Source organism: Orcinus orca, chromosome 5 (genome assembly GCF_937001465.1).
Source record: "Orcinus orca chromosome 5, mOrcOrc1.1, whole genome shotgun sequence".
NCBI lineage: Eukaryota > Metazoa > Chordata > Mammalia > Artiodactyla > Delphinidae > Orcinus > Orcinus orca.
The window spans coordinates 29,054,550-29,074,825 of record NC_064563.1 but is presented as its reverse complement, the minus strand read 5'-3'; the positions used below and the strand labels follow the sequence as shown (position 1 = coordinate 29,074,825).

General features: G+C 49.6%; 1 protein-coding gene across 1 annotated transcript in view; it reads left to right on the top strand.

Annotated features, from left to right (window-relative positions):
• Positions 1-442: 442 nt before the first annotated feature.
• CLSTN2 (calsyntenin 2) overlaps positions 443-20,276 on the top strand; it is a 655,487-nt gene continuing 635,653 nt past the window's right edge. Inside the window, exon 1 of the mRNA XM_004278975.3 lies at positions 443-744. Coding sequence (XP_004279023.1) covers positions 633-744 — 112 coding nt within the window. The 5' untranslated portion in view covers positions 443-632. The remainder of the gene's footprint in view (positions 745-20,276) is intronic.

Below are 20,276 nucleotides of genomic sequence, written 5' to 3'. Positions count from 1 at the left end.
GTCCGGAGACCCGGCCAAGGGCAGGACCTGCAGCAACGCCCGCCCGCCCGCCCCTCCGCACGGATGTCAGCTCCAAGGGCGTGGCGGGGCACGGTGCGCTGAGCCCCCGCAGGCGACGCTCAGGCTCCCGGGGACCACTTCTGAGGGAGCCAGCCCTCCCACGAGGCAGTTATTTGAGAGCCGGAGCGAGGGCGCGAGGCCGGAGGGCTCCCCGCAGCCGCCCACCCGGTCCTCTGGGAGCCGAGTCCTACCTGGAGGAGGAGCGCCCCGGAGCTCGAGGACGGTGGAGGAAAGTTGGGGGGCGAGGGCGCGGAGCCGCGAGCCTAGGAGCCGCGGCCGGTGTCCGCGTCTCATGAATATGCAGGAGCCACCTCCCTCCCTCCGTGACGTCACGGGCCGTCCTGGGGTGAGCGCCGGAGCTGCTCGGGGTCCGCGCCAGTGAGCGCGGCTGCTGAGGGCGAGCTAGCGGCGCGGCGGCGGGCACCGGAGGCCGAGCGCGGCGGCGCCCGAAGCGCACACAGCGGCAGGGCAAGGCGGCCCGAGGCCCGGCGGACACCGGAAGGCGAGAGCCGGCGAGGGCAGTAGGCGGCGGCGGCGGCAGCGGCAGCTCGTAGGCGGCGGCGGCGGCGAGGATGGTGACTGGGAGGCTGTGCTGGGTACCGCTCCTGCTGGTGCTGGGCGTGGGGAGCGGCAGCGGCGGCGGCGGCGGGGGCAGCCGGCGGCGCCGCCTCCTCGCCTCTAAAGGTGGGTGCTGGGGAAGTTTCTTCGTCTCCGAGGAGGGAAGCAGGGCGGGCTTGAGGGTGCAAGCGGCGGGGACCCCGCTGGATTTGCACACCCTCCCTTGCCGCAGCTTCCCCGGCCTCCGTGCGCCCGGGATGACCAAAGTGAGCGCCCAGCGCCCTGGACCAGAGAGATTCCACCTGCGGACGCCGGCCCAACCCCTGGGCAGGTTCTAGGGACCCAGGGGAAGGCCAGGTCTGGGGAGTCCGGACAACTCTGTGGGCTTTCTGCGTCGGAGTGGGGGTGTAGTGGCCGAGTGGCGGGCTCCGGCCCGGGAGCGGCGGGAGCAGGGCGCTGGCACGGCGCGGACAGGCAGTTGTCTGCTCCAGCCCTGAGGGAGGAATCAGTGGCGGCGCCGTCAAAGGAGGGAGCAGAGCTCGTTTCCCAGCTCGGGGATGGGGTGGAAACTTGTGGGCTCCGGGGAAGGCCTCCCTGGCTGGCTTCAGGATCCCCCAGGGCGGCTCTGGCTCCCCTGGGAACGCGCGCCCTCCGGGTGGGCCGCGGAGTCCGGAAGAAGTGCGGGATGTGACCCTTCCCCATGGCCTCTCCGACTGTGCTTGGGCACCCGAGCACAGAGGCGCGGAATCCGGTGACCTCCCTCCCCGCAACCCTATTGGCTTGGAGTTCTTGACCTCCCCGCTTCTCCCGCCCCGGAGGAAGCAAGATCCTGGTGAACGCCTGGCGCGGTCGGGAGACTGTAGGCTGGCGAGCCGCGGAATTTGCTGCCTGGGAGCGCGGGGAGGAGCGCCGGAGTGGGGGCGTCTGGAGGGCGAACTGAAACGGAAGGTCACGTGCTTGCTGGACGGTGGTGGGAGAGGCAAGGGAGGAGCAGAGCGGGCTTGGGTGGCGATGGGCGCAGGAGAGGCGGTGGCAGTTCTGGGCTGGAGTGCCCGGCTTGGTGGCAACTTGTTGATTCTCTGCGTTTTGACTAGGATAGAAGGGCGTGCGATTGGTTTAAAGGCTGTGGCCAGATTTGCCCGGCAACCAGTACGGGAAGGAACGTGGTCACTGACAATCCTCAGAGGACGGAGGAGTTTGCTCTTGTAGATGAAGAGGCTCCCTATTAGCGGCAACCTGATTTGCAAACTGGCTTTGAACTGTAGCTTACCTGTGGCTCAGGAGGGAATGTATTCTACGTTTAATTACCCTTGGAGGGTGGGGAGAGCGCGAGGCAGCCAGTTCGCCTTCTCAGGACCTCGGGAATGCCTCTCCCGCAACTTGAGAGTGAGACGGTTGAGAAGAATAGGAGAGTTTCTGTTTATGCTGTAATTTTTTAGTTTGGTGGCATCGTTTTTTGTAACATTATTTTATAAGCAGGCATCCTGTTCCTTTTCATCAATTCCTACCCCACCCCCATCCTTGAGAGGTAGTTTTTTGGGGAGGAAGACGAAAACTGATTATGAAAATGTCTCAAACATGTGGTAAAGGAAAGGTAAAGGAATGGGTAAAGGAGTCGTTGATCATTCAGAGAGACGCTTGTTTTGGTGAAAGCAAGAATAAAAAACAAAGAACGACCAAATCGTTTGCTGTCCTTCCCCAATATAGACACTTTGTTAAATAGGCAGATTACATGTTTTCGATTTTTTTCGTCACTTTGTAGCGGAGCAAATGGCGTATGTTTAAGCCGATGTTTACATACAGGGGGGCTCACAGCAAGTGAAGGAAGGGAAAAAAACTTGTTTGGGAAGAAGACCTGGTATGCTTATGCATCGCCTAGTTCCCAGGTCAAAATGGAAAACTTGGTGGAGATAAAAGAGAAAGATTGAAAAGAAAAAAAAAAAATCCAGGCTCTCAGTGATTCACGCATATGTGAATAATTATGTGCATTTTAACCAACACCTTGCATCTTCTCCACTTAGAACATATTCATTTCATGTTGAAAATAAGCCATTTGTCTTTCCGGAGTAAAAAGTTGATTGGTCCTGCGGAGCTAGAGTTGCTGTCTCCCCCGCGTTCTTTCCTCTTTCTCTTTTCAACCACTGGGGGGCTGCAAAGGGCACCGTTAGCTACATTTTTCTTTTCATTTCTTTTTTAAAGACAAATGTGTAATATTCGATCAAAACAGAGACATTTGCTATGACACTTTAGCTGGGATTTACAGGGCTGACTACTCCTCATTACAATGCACGTGCATTTTATGTCTCTAAATTTTATATAATTTCTGAAGAACATTTGAGATACTGAAGGTATGCTTCATATATGGTGTGTCTCACCACTGACTTTGCCTTTTCTAAGGTTCATGTCATTATTATCCCCATCACTAAAAAGGAGAAAAGTCAGGAAGACCTATGAAGAAGACTGAACCAAAAAATAGCTTTCTTTTCCCATACAATTTCTGAATTCATTCACAGAGGAAAAATGGGAGTGGGGCATCAAGCTGCTTGGCAGACCTGAATGCACCCTCTGGACAACTGTCTGGAAGTATGTCCTCCTGGCTTGGGCTCGTGTACGATGTCGTGTTTGTGGCACACAGCTTGTTCTGCCTTTGTGTTTCTTGCTTCCTCCTGTAGGGAATCGAGCAGCTAATCCCTGAGAACCGTTTGGGGTTTTCGCAGAATCTCTGCACTTTGAGTACAAACATATTCCTGACGTCAGAAATAATACAGTGGCCAGGCAGCTATTATAACCCCTTCCTTTTCTCTCCTGTATCTTGATTATTCAAAAAAAGACAAACACTTCCTGGATGCTTTGAAAAGACCAGATCCTATGCACATGTTTCATGAGCAAAGCTTGGGAAGGCATTGTGGACCCAAGGAGCCTCTGGAGCAGAGAAAGGCGTGTCTTATCCAGGGAAGAAAAGGCAATACAAAAAAACCTCTTAAGATTTGTGCCAAATTTGGTGATGAAGCAGTGGTCTCAGGTCTCAGGGATCTGGTACACAAACGCTTTTCAGTCCTCAGCAGCCAGGTATTGGTTGTTCAGGACGATGCTTGAGTAGAGACCATCAGCAATAACTGATGTAGTGCCCGCCTGTGTGTGTGCCCAGAGCCTGGCTCAGTGCTCTGGAGGATTCTTAGCAAATATAAGAAGATCACCCCCCCCACCACCACCACCATTCCCATCTCACTACTACCTTTGAGAGCTTTGATCTGACTGGAGACAAGATTTTTATGTGAAAACTTTAAGAGAATGACAGCAGGTTGAGTTTGTGCCAAGTATAGTACCATGCGATGGGGACGCAGACAAGGGAGATAGAGATAGGAAGAGGGCTTGCAAGCACAGCATTTGGTAATAGGGAGGGGAGGAGACAGAGCGGAATTGTAGCAGTAGTTGTATAATTGTAGTAACTGCAGTTTGTGGAACTTCTCCTTAGTGTGTTACAGGCACTGCGCTAATCCGTTTAACTGGGCTGTCTCTCATTTTTACAAATGCAGGGCTGGTTTTGGTAGCCCATTTCACAGAGGAAGAAACTAAGTCTGAAAGAGGGCAAGTGACTTGCCAGGACAACCAGGGGAGGATGTGACACTGGGGTGAGAATGCGAAGGCTCACCATGGCCAGTGCCCCTTGACTGTTCATCGCATATTCTCCCCTTTGGATTTAAAGGCAGATCTAGTGACCACAGGGAAGCTGACTGTATCTCTGAGATCCCCAAGAGCCCCTGTGGCCCTGCATACACAGGAGGAGAGTCCAGGGCTGCTGTTTCAAGGGGCCTGTTGGGAGATAAATGGAGTGGGCCTTGTTCTCAGCCATGGAAACCTGTGTTCTAGCTTCAAGCAGCAGCCTCATCCTCCCTCTTACAGATTCAGAAACCATCCTTGCGTATTCCAAAGTGCACACGCAGAACCTCCCGTGGGGGCGAAGGTGGTGTGGACTTCTTATGGTGAATTGTCCTATATCATCTCTTGGAAAGTAGCATGTGTCTCCTGGGGGTGTGGTAGTTATTTCCCCAACAACTGAAGCACAAACGACAAAATGTCCTCAGCACTGCATCCGAGGGTGCACTCTGACCTGCAGTCATCCCAAAGCACCTGTGGTTCCTGGACCAGGATGTGCTCATTCCTGCCCTGGACCCTTTGGACCATGTCTTCAAGCTAGACGGTCACCTTCCTCAGCCTAATGCCTTCTGTGACTCAAGACACAGCCAGGCTTGGGCATGGTTTCTCCTAGGAGCCTTCCCTGACTGGTCCGCCTGGCTGGTCCCCCGGGATATGGCTCTCCTTCTGGTGTACCTGTGCTCCTTGTCTGGCTCCAGCACTGCCCTATGAGCTCTGAGGGCTTGAATCTTGTCCTGATTCTCCCTCCCTGTCCTGGTCTCCAAGTCCACCCCACTGCCTGGCCTCCGGATGTGAGCCGAGCAGTCAGTAGTGAGTGGCTTGGTGAATCCTGTTTGCAGTTGCAGTGCTATTGTTTAATGACACAGAGATTTTGGTTGTTTTCTCCTGTCCTGTAGGAAGGAAAATTTGGGCTTCATAGCGAGAGAAACCTGGGTTCCAATCCTGGCCCTACTGCTTCCCAGTAAGATAATCTTGGACAAATCAGTGAATCCCTTTGAACCTTAGTTTCCTTATCTATAAAATGGGGATACAAAGATCTACCTTGCCAAGTGGTTGTCAGGATAGTGTTTAGAAATCACTTAGCACAGTTCATGGCATGTAAACAGCATTAAATACACAGTGACTGTAATTACTGTAATTACTGATCATTTAAACACTGGGTTCTAGCATCTGAGATTTGGTGACATTCTCCCTTTCTGACTGACCTCTTGGCAGTTCAGTAGCTTCGTTCATATCTTCCCTCCGTTCAAACTCTGTTCTCTCTGTCTCTCTCCACATGTGCATATGTGTGGACATAGTCATATATAAGTACATGCACACATAGACATTTGGCTTGAATTGTGAAAACACCTGCCTCTTTCACTAGTCTATGAATGCCTTTGAGGCTGGGACCCATGTCTTGTCTCATTCATCTCAAAAGCCCTGGCACTTAACGCAGGGCCAGCTCTGAGGGAGGACTCAGCAATGTGTGTTATCTCAATAACTAAACATCTCTATGTGCCACTGCCGAAGGCGTGGGATTCTGGTCTCTGAAGGAAGAGCTTTACTGGTGTGATTTGTGTTGTAAAGAGAAGTCCCCTGACCAGCAAACACTTTCCTTCCAGCCTTGCTGTCTCAGAATGCAGAGAAGCACTCTTTTTTGTTTGTTTGTTTAAGACACTGGCAACCTCTGTGATGATGCATGTTTATGTGGAAGGGGGTAATTGACATTGTGATAGCCAAATGACAGCTTGAGACAGATTATTATTTTATTATTTATTATCTAGCCCACCACTAATTGGACCCTGTGGAAATTGGAATGGTGGGTTTGCAGATGAATCATGAGAGGACTGAGCTGGGGGAAGCATGCTGAGCTGAAGACACTGGCACTGAACAGGACAGAAGTTCGCCATCTTAATCAGCTGGGGCTTCTGTAGCAAAAATAACATAGATCAGGTGGCTTAGAAACAACAGAAATTGATTTCTACAGTTCTGAAGGAAGGAAGTCCAAGAATGATTATGTTCTGGTGAGAGTTCTCTTCTGGGTTGCAGACTGCTGACTTCTTACCGTGTCCTTCCGTGTGGAATGCAGAGAGAGGAAGCAGGCTCTCTAACGACTCTCACAAGGACACTAATCCCATTCATGAGGGCCCCACCTCTTCTAATCCTAATATACTGGGATTTGGGTTATAAGGAGAGGGTCTCCAAAAGGCCCTGTCTCCTAATACTATCACATTGAGGGTAGAGTTTCAACATGTGAATTTTGGGAGGACACAAACATTCATCCATACCAATCATGCTGTTAGCTTTGGGGGAGCAATAGGCAGAAGACAGGAGGCGGCAGTGGTTGGAGGAGGATGCTTGGGGTGAGAGTGAGGCCAACCCAAACATGCACTGGGCCTCACTTTTAGCTGTTTCAGCCAACAGCTATGTCTCAGTCTCCTGTTATTCTCTATGAGTGGATTGAAAAGCTAAAACAAATATCAGATATCAAAGAGCTCTGTCTAGGGCAAACATCACACATGACACAGACTATTGGAGAACTTGGTAGCTTCTGGGAAAAGGGTAGACGACTGTGCATGAAACACCTGGAAAAAGTTTTGTGGGAAAGGAAGAAATTGGCAAGGATAGGAGAAGCCAGCAAAGATTAACGGAGAAAATGAAAGAGGTCTTGATGGGTGAGTAGGCATTTGGTCAGCAGATAGGAGGTGGGCAGGACAGGTAGATGCAAGGTAAGAACGCCCATGTTGGTACGCAGGCAGGAGTAAGGAGGGAGCCCAGCCCTGGACAAATATATTTCTGCATACAGATTTATAAGGCTAATAAAAGAGTGAATGTTTATTGAATGCATACCGTGTGCCAGGCACTATTTTAAGCACTTTATATATGTCAGTTGGTTTTATCTTAACCCCAGTTGGTTTGATCTACCAATGATGCAGGTAGAATTACTATCCCATCTTTACAGAGGAGGAAACTGAGGCCCAGAGAAGGGAAGTAACTTGCCCAAGGTCCCACAGCTTAGAGACAGTAGAACTGAGATTTGAACCCAGAGCAGTGTGGCAGACATGGATTTCCCATATCACACAGGCTTACCTAGCAGAGTGATGTGTTTTCAGCCCGAGGAAGGCTCTGAGTGAGGCCAGAGAGACTCTGCTGCCCTGGAACATTCTGAGGCAGTTCAAGAACATTTGGGTCTTCAAAATTGCTGAAAGAATCAGTTTCTCTGGAAGCCTCACTCTCTGATTGACTTCCCCGTCAGGAGCGAACATCATCTTTCTCTTCTCGCCCCGGCAGCTGGAAGCCTTCCTCCCCTCCCGTCATGCTTGGCCTCAAGTAGAGAAGGCAGCTGTCTGCATTGCATGGTCCATTGGAGGGGTCTCCTGAATCAGGAAGACCTCCCAGCAGTTGTTCATTTGGGTTAAACATGGCCCTCCTCTGACTCTTTTTTTTTTAAGCAGGCAGGGTTAAGAAAAGCTACCACAGACACTTTCAAGTATATTAGATGTACTTGAAGCCTGGACTCTGGGGAGAATGAGGAGGGGTTGCTGAAAGGCGAGTGTGGCAAGAGGGGAGAGAGATGGCATAGATGAAATAGAAGGTGACATGACTGCTCATAAGGCTGCCTTTTATTCTGCTGTTGTGGCAGGATTTTATATATGTCGATTGTCTTTTTCACACATACCCATTTTACAGATTGGTAAGTGAACACCACAGGGCATGTAGCCGCAGAGCCAGGAATCAGACCAAGCGGTCAGACTAATTGCAGTTGGTTGCAACCCAGCACCAGGAAGCCAGGTGATATCTTGGATGATGTCACCCGAAGGCCACTTCTCCCACCTCTTAGTGGTTTTCTAATCCTCAGGCACTTGTTTCCAGTACCTTCTCAGGACTTTGCTTGTCCCCAGCTCAGTGTCCTCTGCTTACATCAGTCCTCCGGAGATGGCCCTGACCAACTCTTCTCCTAGCTCACCTTAAGCCCTGCTCAGAGGCTTGCTCCATGTCTGGCCCCTCTAGGATGCCCTGGGGTACCACCAGCCCCATGTGTGTGCCAACCCAGCCTCTCATCTTCCCTCCACGAAGCTGCTGCTTACTCTGTGGCCTCTGTTTGGATCAAAGGTACAAGATCTGCACACTCACCCAAGCCAGAGCCCTGGAGTCCCCCAGCATCCTCATCTGTCCTCTTCCATCACACCCCATCCTTCATCACGTTCAGTTGATTCTACCCATAAAGACCTAGAACCTTCCCACTCCCCTCCATGCCCGTTGCTACTGCCTTATTTAGCATCTCTTGGGAATGAAAGCACCCCCTCCTCATCCCATCCATCACCCTGTTGCCAGGATGGGTCACATCAACCCCGGTCCCACCAGGCCTGTAGGAGTGCCATCCCAATCATCATGAATTCCATCCTTCACCATCCCTGCTGCAGTCTGTTAAGGTCCCAGGGCTTTGAGAATAACGTAACACTCTTGGAATTGCCTCAAGGTTCCATCCCTCCCAGGTTACCCTTGTGACGCTCATTGTCTGAACAGCCTGGCCTCTTGATGTCCCCGGCTGACTCTCTACTTCCATGGGCAGCAGAATCTTTGCTGCCACAGGGGTTCCAGCACCTGAAGTCCAATTCTCCTATTACATTTCATTGCCAATGCCCCCGGGGGTGCTTGGGGATAGGAGATGGAACAGGCCACCAGTTCCCATCCTAGAGGAAACCAGCCCTTCTCCCACCTTCTACCTCTCCTATCCCTACCATCACCCCTTCAAGGAGCTCAGGCATTCATAGAGCAAAGGCCTGGACCGAGTGTCTACAGAGATCTTCTGCCTACGCTCTTGCAACCCAAGCCTCCTCTGAAGCTAGGATACACAGAGAGCCTCACCCCTGAAGACAAGCCACAGTCCTCTCAAGATAGATCCAAACTCTCCAGCCTCACATAAAAGTCCGTTGATGGTTTCTCCCCTCACTTCTCATCTGGGCTTCTCTTCTCTCAGTGAAGTTTCCAGCAGTTTCCAGATAGTAAATACTATCTTCTCTCAAGAGCTTACTGTGGGCTGGGCTCTGTTCTGAGTGCTTTATGGGTATTAATACTCATTCAGTCCTCCACTCAATCAGATGTGTGCTCTTATTATGCCCATTTTACAGGTGAGGAAACTGAGGCCAGGAAGGTTAAGCTACTTACCTAGTTCACCCAACTACTACTGCTACTACAGCAGAGCTGGGATTTGAATGGACAAAGTCTACTTTCAGAGACTACCCTCTTATCCATTGGGTTAGTGACTCTCAAGCCTGGATGCACAGTGGAACCACTTGAGAGTTTCAAAATAACAGAGGTGCCTGCAACACCCCTGCAGAGCTGCTGGTGTCATTGATCTAGGACTTGGGGTTTAGTTTAAAGCTCTCAGTTGTTTGTGATGCCCAGCCAAGGTTGAGAAGTGCCCCTGCCAACCCCTATTGCTGACAGTTCCCCAGGGAATGCTTCATTTCTTGACATGGGTTGCAGGGCTGCTCCTGGGTGGGGGCCTTGACCCTCTTTATTTCACCACCTCTGGTTTCTCCCATCACAGTGCCTATCACCTCCCTGCCTCCCCAGGCAGACTGTGACCCTCTCGAGGGGGAAGCATCCTGGTCACCTCTGTGTGACTGGTGCCCAGCACAGTCTGAGGTCCAGAGTGAATGCTGAGTGTTGAGGGAGTGACGATATGCCGGGGTGATGCCACCCACACTGGCTGCAAGTCCCTGAGGACTCTGCCCATGCACACTTCCCCCGGTCAGGGCTACTCCCTGCCTTTGGTCACTGGTAGGAACTAGTCCTCAGGCCTCTCCCCTTTAGTTAACTGATTCTCCTTCCAAACCAATGACAGCATTCACTTTGTAAAGGTTGAAAACACTCAGTTCTGCAGATGAGTTGAGTGAACTCTAACCACACCAAGATGTGTAAGGGAGTCAAGTCCAGCAGATGCCGCTGGAATTCTCACTGAGAAAGGGTGTAAATGCCACTCGTAGCTTCTAAAAATGCTTAATTGGCTGAAATTTGACTTAAGTTTTGCCGATAGAAAAAAACAAAACAAAACACACAGCACATCATTTTTGTGATTTCTGCCACTTTGCATTTCCGTGATGTGTGTCGTATTATATAGTTAAACAAATCTGCAGTCTTCAAAGAAGCCTGACGAGGAAATCACCTGTGGAGAAGGCAGTGACTCCAAGTCACGTGACTTGCATCCACTGATCTGTGTGAGGCTCAGGGCACATCACGCAGCCCTCTGGGGTCTGCTTTTCCCTGTGCAGAAAGGACAGGAGGGCACCGCCCTCCTCTATTCAAGAAAGTTCTGAGTATCCACGTGCAAGTGGCTCTGAATACCCTTTGGAAGGATAAAGTGCTTAAGAAAATAAGGTGATCAGATTTAAGAAATTGGTTTTGAGACTTCAGGACTCCAGCCCTCCAAACAAAACCCTACATCTTTCCGTCTTTATACTGTCTTACCAATTTAATTAATGATATTTTCAGGAGAAGTCTGAATTTAGCGGTAAGGCCCTTCCTAATTCTTTAATGTACATTCTGCATATGGTACACGGCGGGCGTTCACCATGGTTATGCAAGGGGTCCAGCAGTTGCAGGCCCATACATTTTCAGGGAAGAACCAGTCAAAACTGTTAATATGATGTCAAGTTGATGTGTCATTTTCCAATTTGCATGGATAACTGCATCTCAGCAAATTAATTAAAACAGATAAATGTTAATCTAATGCATGTCTTCTTGTAATTAATGAAATATAACCATTACCGGGTATTTGATTTATTATTTTAGTTTATAAAATGCCGAATTCTTCTGTAAAGTTAGATACAATAAGAGGAGAAGCTGACCCATATATAGCACTAGGAAAAGTGATCACATTTCAATAAATTAATCACGCTCTAAAAGGATATAGTTCATTAACACCATGAACTGAAAGTGTTAGATGTAAATTAGATTAACCTTTTTAGCGACACTTGCATTTATATTGCATATTCTCTTCAAACTCCAAGCACTTTACATATATTAATTCGATGAACCCTCACCAGACCCTTGTTAAGTAAGTACATATATCAAAGTTGGAAGGGAGGAGAAATGAAACCCTTCAAAAATACTGAAATCCTGGTCTTAAGATTTATGATTTCCTCTTCAGCAGTACCGTTTATGCTGGGCTTCTGGAGCTGGAGAACATGGGTGGTATTCAGGCTGTCTCGTGCTGTCAGGAAACAATTAGCCCATCACTCAGTACCTGAAGCCAGAGATGCTTGTGCTGGGTGCTCAGGCCAAATGCTCTGCCTTCTTTCACAAAATACACCCCAGCAACAGTGGGTCTGGCTGTGGGCAGGGCAGCCCCAAGTGGCTGTGGGTGATGGGAACTTAGTGCCCCACTGGGGCATCCGAGGGTCATCTTCCCTTGGGCCAGCTGCTGCTCCTTTTTACATCCCTACCCTTGATCATCTGGGTGCTGAGGTTGGGCTGTGGTGAACAAGACCTTGGGAGGCTATTGGGAGAAGAAAGGAGGAGGGACAGGGAGATGGGAATGGGCTTAACCTCTTCAGCTGGGGGTCTCTACTCAGGCCCGCCTGAGTTGGGGGCCAAGACCGCTGTCTCTTTACCTGCTGGGATGAAGAGTGAGGGCCTGAGAGAGGAGGAGTCCCTCTGCATCTAGCTGAAAGCCTGCTCCTCAAAGAAACTTTCCTGAGCGAGTACCTGGGTCTTCTGTAGCAGCTGGTCACTGGGACCACTACTCTCCTATGGGGGCTCTGCCTACTTGCAGGACTTACTGTCGTTGCCTACTGGAGATTGCACAGAGGGGAGAGGAAGCAGGGCTCGCATTATAAAAGCCTATGAAGAATCAGGGGAGGAGACTATAAGCATTTCCCTAGCTTGATTGACTGTGTGTTTGGGTGTGTTTGGTGGTTTGAGGTTCTGAATATTTATTTTTCCAACTCTTTCTGTTCCTTCAAGTTCTCAAACCCACAAGTGCTTTCCTAGGGGCAGATTTTCACTTTATTCCACAAACCCATTGAAATGCTGTGTGTCTCAGATAACGGTCTGCCCTGGAGCTAGCGCATCACTAATGGTTAGACATGAAATGTAGGAGAACAAAGTTGGAGTGTCGGGGATTCTTCTCCCTGCTTCTGGAGTTGGAAAATCATGTGCTCTGGTCCTCATGCAAGGACAGTTGAACCCCACCCAGTCCTAGAATCTCAGGTCATTCTGCTCTGCCAGCACTTCTTGGCACACTTGTCTGCTGCAAAATGCTCCAGATTCTCTCGTCCAGACCTCGTATGGAAGGGATAAAGAATCTGGATGTAGAGTCAAGAACTAAGACAGGCCATGACTCAGGAAACTCACAGAAATGCTAGGGAATGAGAGAAAATATTGAATTTGCAGTTTATGGTATTTTAAGAGTTTCCGTCCTTCCTTCCTTTCTTCCTTCCTCCCTCCCTCTTCATTTCTTCTTCTCCTGTGTGTTTTTGTAGGAGGGTGTGTGGTCATTTGGAGCAGGGAAGGAGGCTGAGATAATTTATAATCAGAGTTAAAAAGAATTTCACTTTCAAGATCTAGGTTTCACTTTCCTTTTGTTGGTTATTTATGTTTTTTTCCCGAAAGCAAACCAATTATTTTGGCTTTATGGCGCCATCATGAGAAATATCAAGATGGCTTATCTTGTGTATTAATTTTAAAATTATATTTAAGTCTTTTTAGTGATTTATTCTTCTTTTAACTAGAGGTCACAAATAAAGCACCTTTTTTTTTTTTTTTTTTAACTGCACTTGTATCTTTTCCCTCTTGAAAACCCCCCTGCCTCCCCTCCCCGCCAACCTTCCAGTCCTTAAATTGCAGCCCTCTTACTTGGAGGAACTCGAGTCAGACACCAGCCAAGAATCTTTGCTTGAAGACGGAGTTTTCCTGGAGTTTTGCTTTCAGACGTGTCCCACCTCTTGTCCCAGAGCCCACGAGGGAGGAGGGGACGGAATTGTCGGGTCACCTTCAGCACCCTTCTCATCCGCTCCTTCCCCTCCTGCCATATCTCTTCCTACTCCGTAAGTCCCTCCAGGATCTCTCTCTGCAAGACCTTGGTGGTACCAAGGTCTGCTTTTGGAGGTAGTGTTTGGCTGCTCCCTGGAAACCACTTCTTTTTTTTTTTTTTTGCGGTACGCGGGCCTCTCACTGTTGTGGCCTCTCCCGTTGCGGAGCACAAGCTCCGGACGCGCAGGCTCAGCGGCCATGGCTCACTGGCCCAGCGGCTCCGCGGCATGTGGGATCTTCCCGGACCGGGGCACGAACCCGCGTCCCCTGCATCGGCAGGCAGACTCTCAACCACTGTGCCACCAGAGAAGCCCACCCACTTCTTAAATTACTACCAATAATCATGAGAATCCTCCTCCTCCTAATCTTACAATTTGTTTTCTCCATCCAATGGGAAATGTGAATAGAAGCATCTTTAGAAAACTTTGCTACCTCTGTGGATCAGAACCACCTAACCTTTAACTAAAGACAGAGTGTTCACCATGCAGCCACAGCTTCCAAATAAGTCATGTGGTTCATACTTCCAACCAAACGGGCTCTGGTAGAGGAGATTTGGAGCTGCCCCTGCCCCTGTCTCAAGCCTACTAGACGTGGTGACCTAATGCTCTCCTTTCATCATCTTATCAGAGAGGAAACGCTCTGACATTCCTGTAAGCTAAGGCAATGGGACATGATGCAGGATCTCACTTGGCGATGTGCGCATTTAGAAAGAGAGGACACTGCTCAACCCCTAGGGTTACGCATTCGCACACTGGTGGCGTTTGGGGCAGCGTGGCAGGCTCTCTGGAGGGGGTGGGGGACGTGTGAGGCAGATAGGTCTCTGTCATGGTGCTCAAACCATATTAGGGTGATTTAGCTCCTGTGCTCAAATTGTGGAAGCCCTCCCGGGAGGAGTCTATGTGACACCTTCTGTCATCTAAAATCTGGCAGTGGTGGCTACAGGTCTTAAAAAGCTGGGCTCCTGCCCAGGCTGACTGCCAACTCTGGTGGGTCTTGATGTCTTTTCACTCGTGGGTCCTGGCATGGAGATAGCCTGGTACTTGGTGTGGGTGGCTTCTCTGGCCGTGGGTGAAGACGTGCACTTGGACATCCTCTCTCCCCAGTACCAAGGCAGCCTTGATTTCCAGGGACCTTGAGCCCTGCCAATCCCCAGCCATCCCTCCTGAACACCTAAGAAGGCACCCCAAGAGACAAGGGAGGGGTTGCCCATCCATTGTGATGTAAGAGCCTCAGGTGTGCAGACTGGGGGTGTGCTCAGATCCAACCACAGGAGCACTGCCTGGATACGGGCATCAAGCCCAGTGTCTCCCCTTCATTAGTCACAAGGACTCACCTGGTTCTCTAGCTCGGTTGCATCTGCTTAAAGGCAGGGCAGGGTTTCTCCTGAGCAGCGGCCAGCACACCTGGCTCAGCAGTCTGTAGAGCACCGATCTTTCTCGTCTGGTGTTCTCAGTGTTTTTCAGTGTCCTGAGCTGTTCTTGTCTCTGGTCCTTGCGTCTTGTGGCAGGCGCTATCTATATCCCTGACTCTTGTCTTTCTACTGCAGCCAGCTCAGGATAGGGATGGTGGCGGGTGCGGGGTGAAGAGGCAGGGGCCTCACTGCTCAGAGAGCACTTGGTAACTTGGATTCTCCTTGCCTGACTGTACTTCTCTATCCCTGCAGCTCATGGACCGGTTCCTCTTTAATCCACTTCTACGCAGCCCTTGGCAGTTCTTTCAAACACACACACCCAGTCCACCACCCCCTGCTCAGAATCCCTCCCTGTCACTTCATCACTTTCAGGATAAAGTCCACTTTCCTTGGCTTATCCCAAAAGGCCCTTAGTGGGTGCCCAGCTGTTCCTGGGCTAGAAGGTGAGCTCGTGTGAGCAGAGCCCAGCACCTGCACGGTGGCTGAGGAGTGAATGAGCGAATCTTCTCTCCATATGTTGTCCTCACGCTTCAGCCTGACCCGCAGAAAGAGCCCAGTTCCCTGCCTCATGGGTCTTCTTGTGTCTCTGCGCCGATGCACACCCCGCCCTTGCCCCATCTGCCTTTGCCTTGTCTGGCAGCCTGGTGCGTCTTCTGGGATCCATCCCTGGGCATCCCCTGGGAGTATTCTTCCCCCACCTCGCTTACACAGCTCCCATACGGACCTCCACGGTGGCACTTATCAGCTTGCCTACCTGCCCACCTGCCTGTTCCTCACTAAACTGCCTTATCCCTGAGGTCAGTGTCTGTGACGTCCTCACCCTGTGCCCCCAGGCATGTGTGGTCTAGCACGGGGTAGGTGGGTGAGTGATGTCTGGAGTTCCCTAGAACTCAGCTCGTTGCCTTGTGGGGATGGAGGGCTGGCGTGGAGCTCCTCTTGATTTGTCTTTCTCCTTCATCCCCCTGGGTCCCCAGTGCCCATCTTTCCAGTGCAAGCCCACCCGAGTAAGGCTGGTGGAGAAGGAGGATTTGGTTAGGAAGGTTAGCATCGTGGGCTGGGTGCTGGCTATCGTTGGCATGAGCTGGTGCGTTCAAGGATGGCGAGATAGAGCCAGGCTGGGGGCAGGTGACGTGCTGGAGGTGAGACACATTGGGGACCGGGAAGCTAGATGGCTCAGGGCCTTGGACCTCTGAGGCTGATGATTCTGGGGGCCGTTTCCCAAGTGTATGTGCTTCTGGGATAATTAATGTAAAGTAACTTTCCCATCAATGAAGAAGCTTAGTCATGAGCTCCCTCTTTAATCTGTAACACTGAATACCACCTATCTGGGAGAACATCTTCTGTCACTGCGCCAATGAGAATTAAGTTGTAACCATCGGCTTCTGCGGGTCTTACGCTCTGCCCAGCGTGCCCTCCATGTCTCTCAGTGGTTACTCCTGGCTCCTGTCAGCATCCTCTCAAGCCTCAGACTGTAGAAGTCCTACATGTATTAAGCACGCCTCCTTTTCCAAACAGGCCATTAAAAGCGATTTGCAGTTGGTGACATCAGATGCATGTGTATGGAGAGGCCAGGATAAGGGTTTTAGTTGGAAAAGCTTTGCCATCAGTTAGAGTGAGATGACCCCATGTGATGAGGCCCGTGGAGTGCTACCCCCATAGCTAGAAAAAAAAAAAAAGAGCAAGTGGGAATCCTTCAAAGTCCAAACATTTACTTCTAGATTTAAGGATATGCTGCTTCAGTTCTAAGCATTCACGCTTTGACACTGTGCACAGGGAAACACCACCATCCCCATCCCACCCAAATCCAGGACTTTGGAGGTTGGTGCTGGTAGGGGAAGCTCCTGGGTGTGCTCCCTGGAGATGTGGCTCTGCAGGGCTGTATGGGGCAGGTGGCTAACAGCCCTGACTCTGACCCTGAAGCCGCCCTTCTCCTTGGGGCAGGAGTTTTGTGTCGATTATGCTGCTGGGGCCGGGGCCTGGACAGGACTGAGCTGCCGCCTTCCTGTAACTCTGGCTCAAGTGGGAACAGCTTCTCCCTCTAGATATTAAGGCTAGAGCTTGGACCCAACTGGGTTTGACTAAAGGCTCAGGGTGCATAACAGGGAAATAAGCAGAAAGGATTATGAAGGCAGACCGCTGGTTTGCATTGCTTCAGAACCAATGGCCCCTTTTTACAACAAATATTTTGTAGTCCTCCCATTATTATCCTGAAATGAAATGTGCTGATATTACTGCTTGCTTGCATACATAATTTAACAAATCAGTATAATGCCTTAACTGAAATACAAAGAAACTAAAAGGAAAATAATGTATCATAAAATAGTGTGTAACGCTTGTGCCCACCTAAACTAGAGGAGTAGCGAATTAGATGTCTGCTGTGAATGCCACAGCTGCAAACGCAGATGGCTCCAGGTGCGTGGTATTGGCAAGTCAAATATCATGATTGGGCTTCCCTGGTGGCGCAGTGGTTGAGAGTCCGCCTGCCGATGCAGGGGACACAGGTTCGTGCCCCGGTCCGGGAAGATCCCACATGCCACAGAGCGGCTGGGCCTGTGAGCCATGGCCGCTGAGCCTGCGCGTCCGGAGCCTGTGCTCCGCAATGAGAGATGCCACAACAGTGAGAGGCCCACGTACCGCAAAAAAAAAAAAAAAAAAAAATCATGGTTGATATTGGGGTGATGTGATTTTAAGAAATGGTGACATACTTCCGGTGAAATTCTGAACGAGACAAAAGTATCCTCAGGCCTTAATTCATAGGATGGTTGTATTCCTGAGAAACTTAGGGTTTATTAAAGCAACACGAAGAATATTTAGCTGACTCATTCCAGTGCCATTAGTACAAGGAAGAGAACCGTGGAGTTCTAGATGGTGTGCTGGGGGATGTCCAGGCCGAGAGGTGCCTGGAGGATATACCCCCCCCCCCCCCCCCCCCACACACACACACACACACTGACTCCTAAGTTCCTGCTTCTAAGATGTACCAAAGCTGGATCCCATATGTACTTGCAGGTGAAATTGCCTTAAAGGGTAGACAACTTCTGGAGCTGTAGTCTTTCTGGGGAACTTTTGGGGCAAAGGGGAAAATGCCACTAGCTGGTGGACACCTGAAAGAGGTTGTCCCGTTTCACCAGAAGACCTTCTGAAGAATAAAGCCTTCCCAGGGGGCATGTTGGAAGACCGCATTGAGCCCATCAACCATGTGCTGGAACAGCATTTAAAGGGATAGACCAGCGGAAGGGAGGACTGCTACTCTGCCTAAGATGGAGCCAGGCAGGGAGTAGGTGACATGTTGGGGTGAGACAGGTTGGGGCCTGGGAATCTAGATGGCTCAGGACCTTGGACCTCTGAGGCTGATGATTCTGGGGGCCATTTCTAGAGTGTATATCCTTCCAGGATGATTAATGTAAAGTAACTTTCCCATCAACGAAAAAGCTTAGTCATGGGCTCCCTCTTTCATCTGTAGCACTGAATACCACGTATTTGGGAGAACATACTTTGCTTTAAGTATAGACATGTCTTCCCCTTTCCCTTCTGCTTCTCTTCCCCACAAGCAGAAGAGTAGGGTGGAGGGGTGGAGGAGAGAGCAGACCACACTCGACCCCTCCATCAGGAGACTTAGGAATACCTTGCCTTTTGTGGGGGAGCAGAAGCTTTGTGGATCAGATAGGAGTTTAAAAATGAGTTGGGTTGAGTCTTAGTAATTGACTGAAAAGCTGCAGAATTGGGCTGGAGTCTCTTTAAGGCAGTTGCCATCCAGTAGGAGGCAGGAGCTTGATAGCACCGTAGGGGGCAAAAATAACAGCTTTTCCTGTTTATATCCAGATGGATTAAATGCTAACAAACTGGCTAGAGTATTTATTATGGTCCATACTGATATTTCAGAGATAAAACATTGTTTTCTTGGATGGAAAATTCTTCCTTAGTGTTCTCATTGATAATTTAGAGGAATGAGGGGTTTTATTTTGTTATTAATCCCTAGGTGTCTGTTTATTTCCCCCCCCTTCCTTCACATGAGCTTTAAGGTGCTCCTAAGAGAGAGGCTGAATTGCCAAAGAGAGTTTCAGTAACTCTGAGATGAAAGTGCATTTTAATATTTTGATTTAATGGGAAATGGTATATCCCCTTAATAAGGAGTTCAGTGACATTTGGTAGTTCTGTAATATTTGACTTGGAGTTGAGTTTATAAAAATTTCAGCCCAACGGTAACTTCAGGGCACTAAGGGATATGTGTATTTCTGAAATGAGAAGACCTGGTTGACATTCTGATTCTAAAACCAACATCATCTCTTATGCATCACCATATTTTCAATTATAATGGACGATGGGCTGTGCATTTAAAAGTGTTTTCCCTGCAAGCTCCTTCCCAGACCCAGCTGGGAAGGGAGAGTTCTCACACGCACTCTTCCAACTTAACTTACTAACACGCTTCCTGCTCCAAGACTGCTTTGTTTTTTTTCTGCCTACATTGGTTCCTCAGGGATTCTTTAGAAAGTGGAATCTTTTTTAACTTCGTGGGGGAATTTACATCCTGAGTCACCTGAAAAGGTTGAACTTGGGAAAAGCAAAATCATGGCAGGAAAAGCCTGAGGTTGTATGAAATAGCTCTGCCAGCCAGACAAAAGTACTTCTAACAAAATCTGGGGAGTAAAACCAATGTCTAGGGCATGGTGTTCTAGTATCTCTTGGGTGTTTCAGGATGATTCAGACCTTCTCGACATTTGTTTCTCATTTCAGCATTAGCTTACTCTCCAAGGAAACAAATGCCCTAAATGGATTATATCAAGAACCCGATATGCCACTCGTAGGCAGCGAATAAGGTCGGGGTTACACTCAGGCAGTCCTAGGACGCAATGGTTTTGTGGAGTAACGTGGGTTTTTATTTTTAAAATTTTTTAAAAATAAATTTATTTTTGTAACCAGTGGAAGCAAATTTTATATGTCACCTATTTCAAGTGTACATTTCAATGATTTTTAAAATAAATTTACCAAATGGCTCAACCATCGTCAATCAGTTTTAAAACATCTCTATGACCCCGATAAGATCCCTCATGCCTATTTACTCTTTTTTTTTTTTTTTATTGTTGTTGTTTGTTTGCTTTGCCAGGAGGCTCAGGACGAGACCTCCCTACATCAGAGACTGGTCACAAAACCAGGTCTGCGATGGCCCTCGCTTCTACCCACAGTCAGTCTAGGGTGGGGCAGGCCCGGTCTTTTCCCCACCCACCTCATCCAGCTGGGCTGGAGGAATAGAACAGCTGTTGAGTTCGGTGAAGCCTGCTACCAGTGGCTTAGAATTAGGGGCCTCTTCGCCAGTGGGGCTGTGAACTCCCGGCTGGCCTTACAGCAGGTCTTGACCCCTTCTCCAGTGTACATTGTCAACAGACTTAATAAGATGCAGGTTGGATAGAGACTAGTCAGCAGCCTCAAGGGTGTGTGTGAGGAGGGGATTTGTGTGGCCATCGAGGGTGCCTTGCCCACGTTCCCTCTGCTCCTGCCATTTTCATAGATTCAGGCCCAACTTCCAGCACTAGGTGCCCTTTGCCTGTGTGCTGTCTCTGGCCGTGAGACC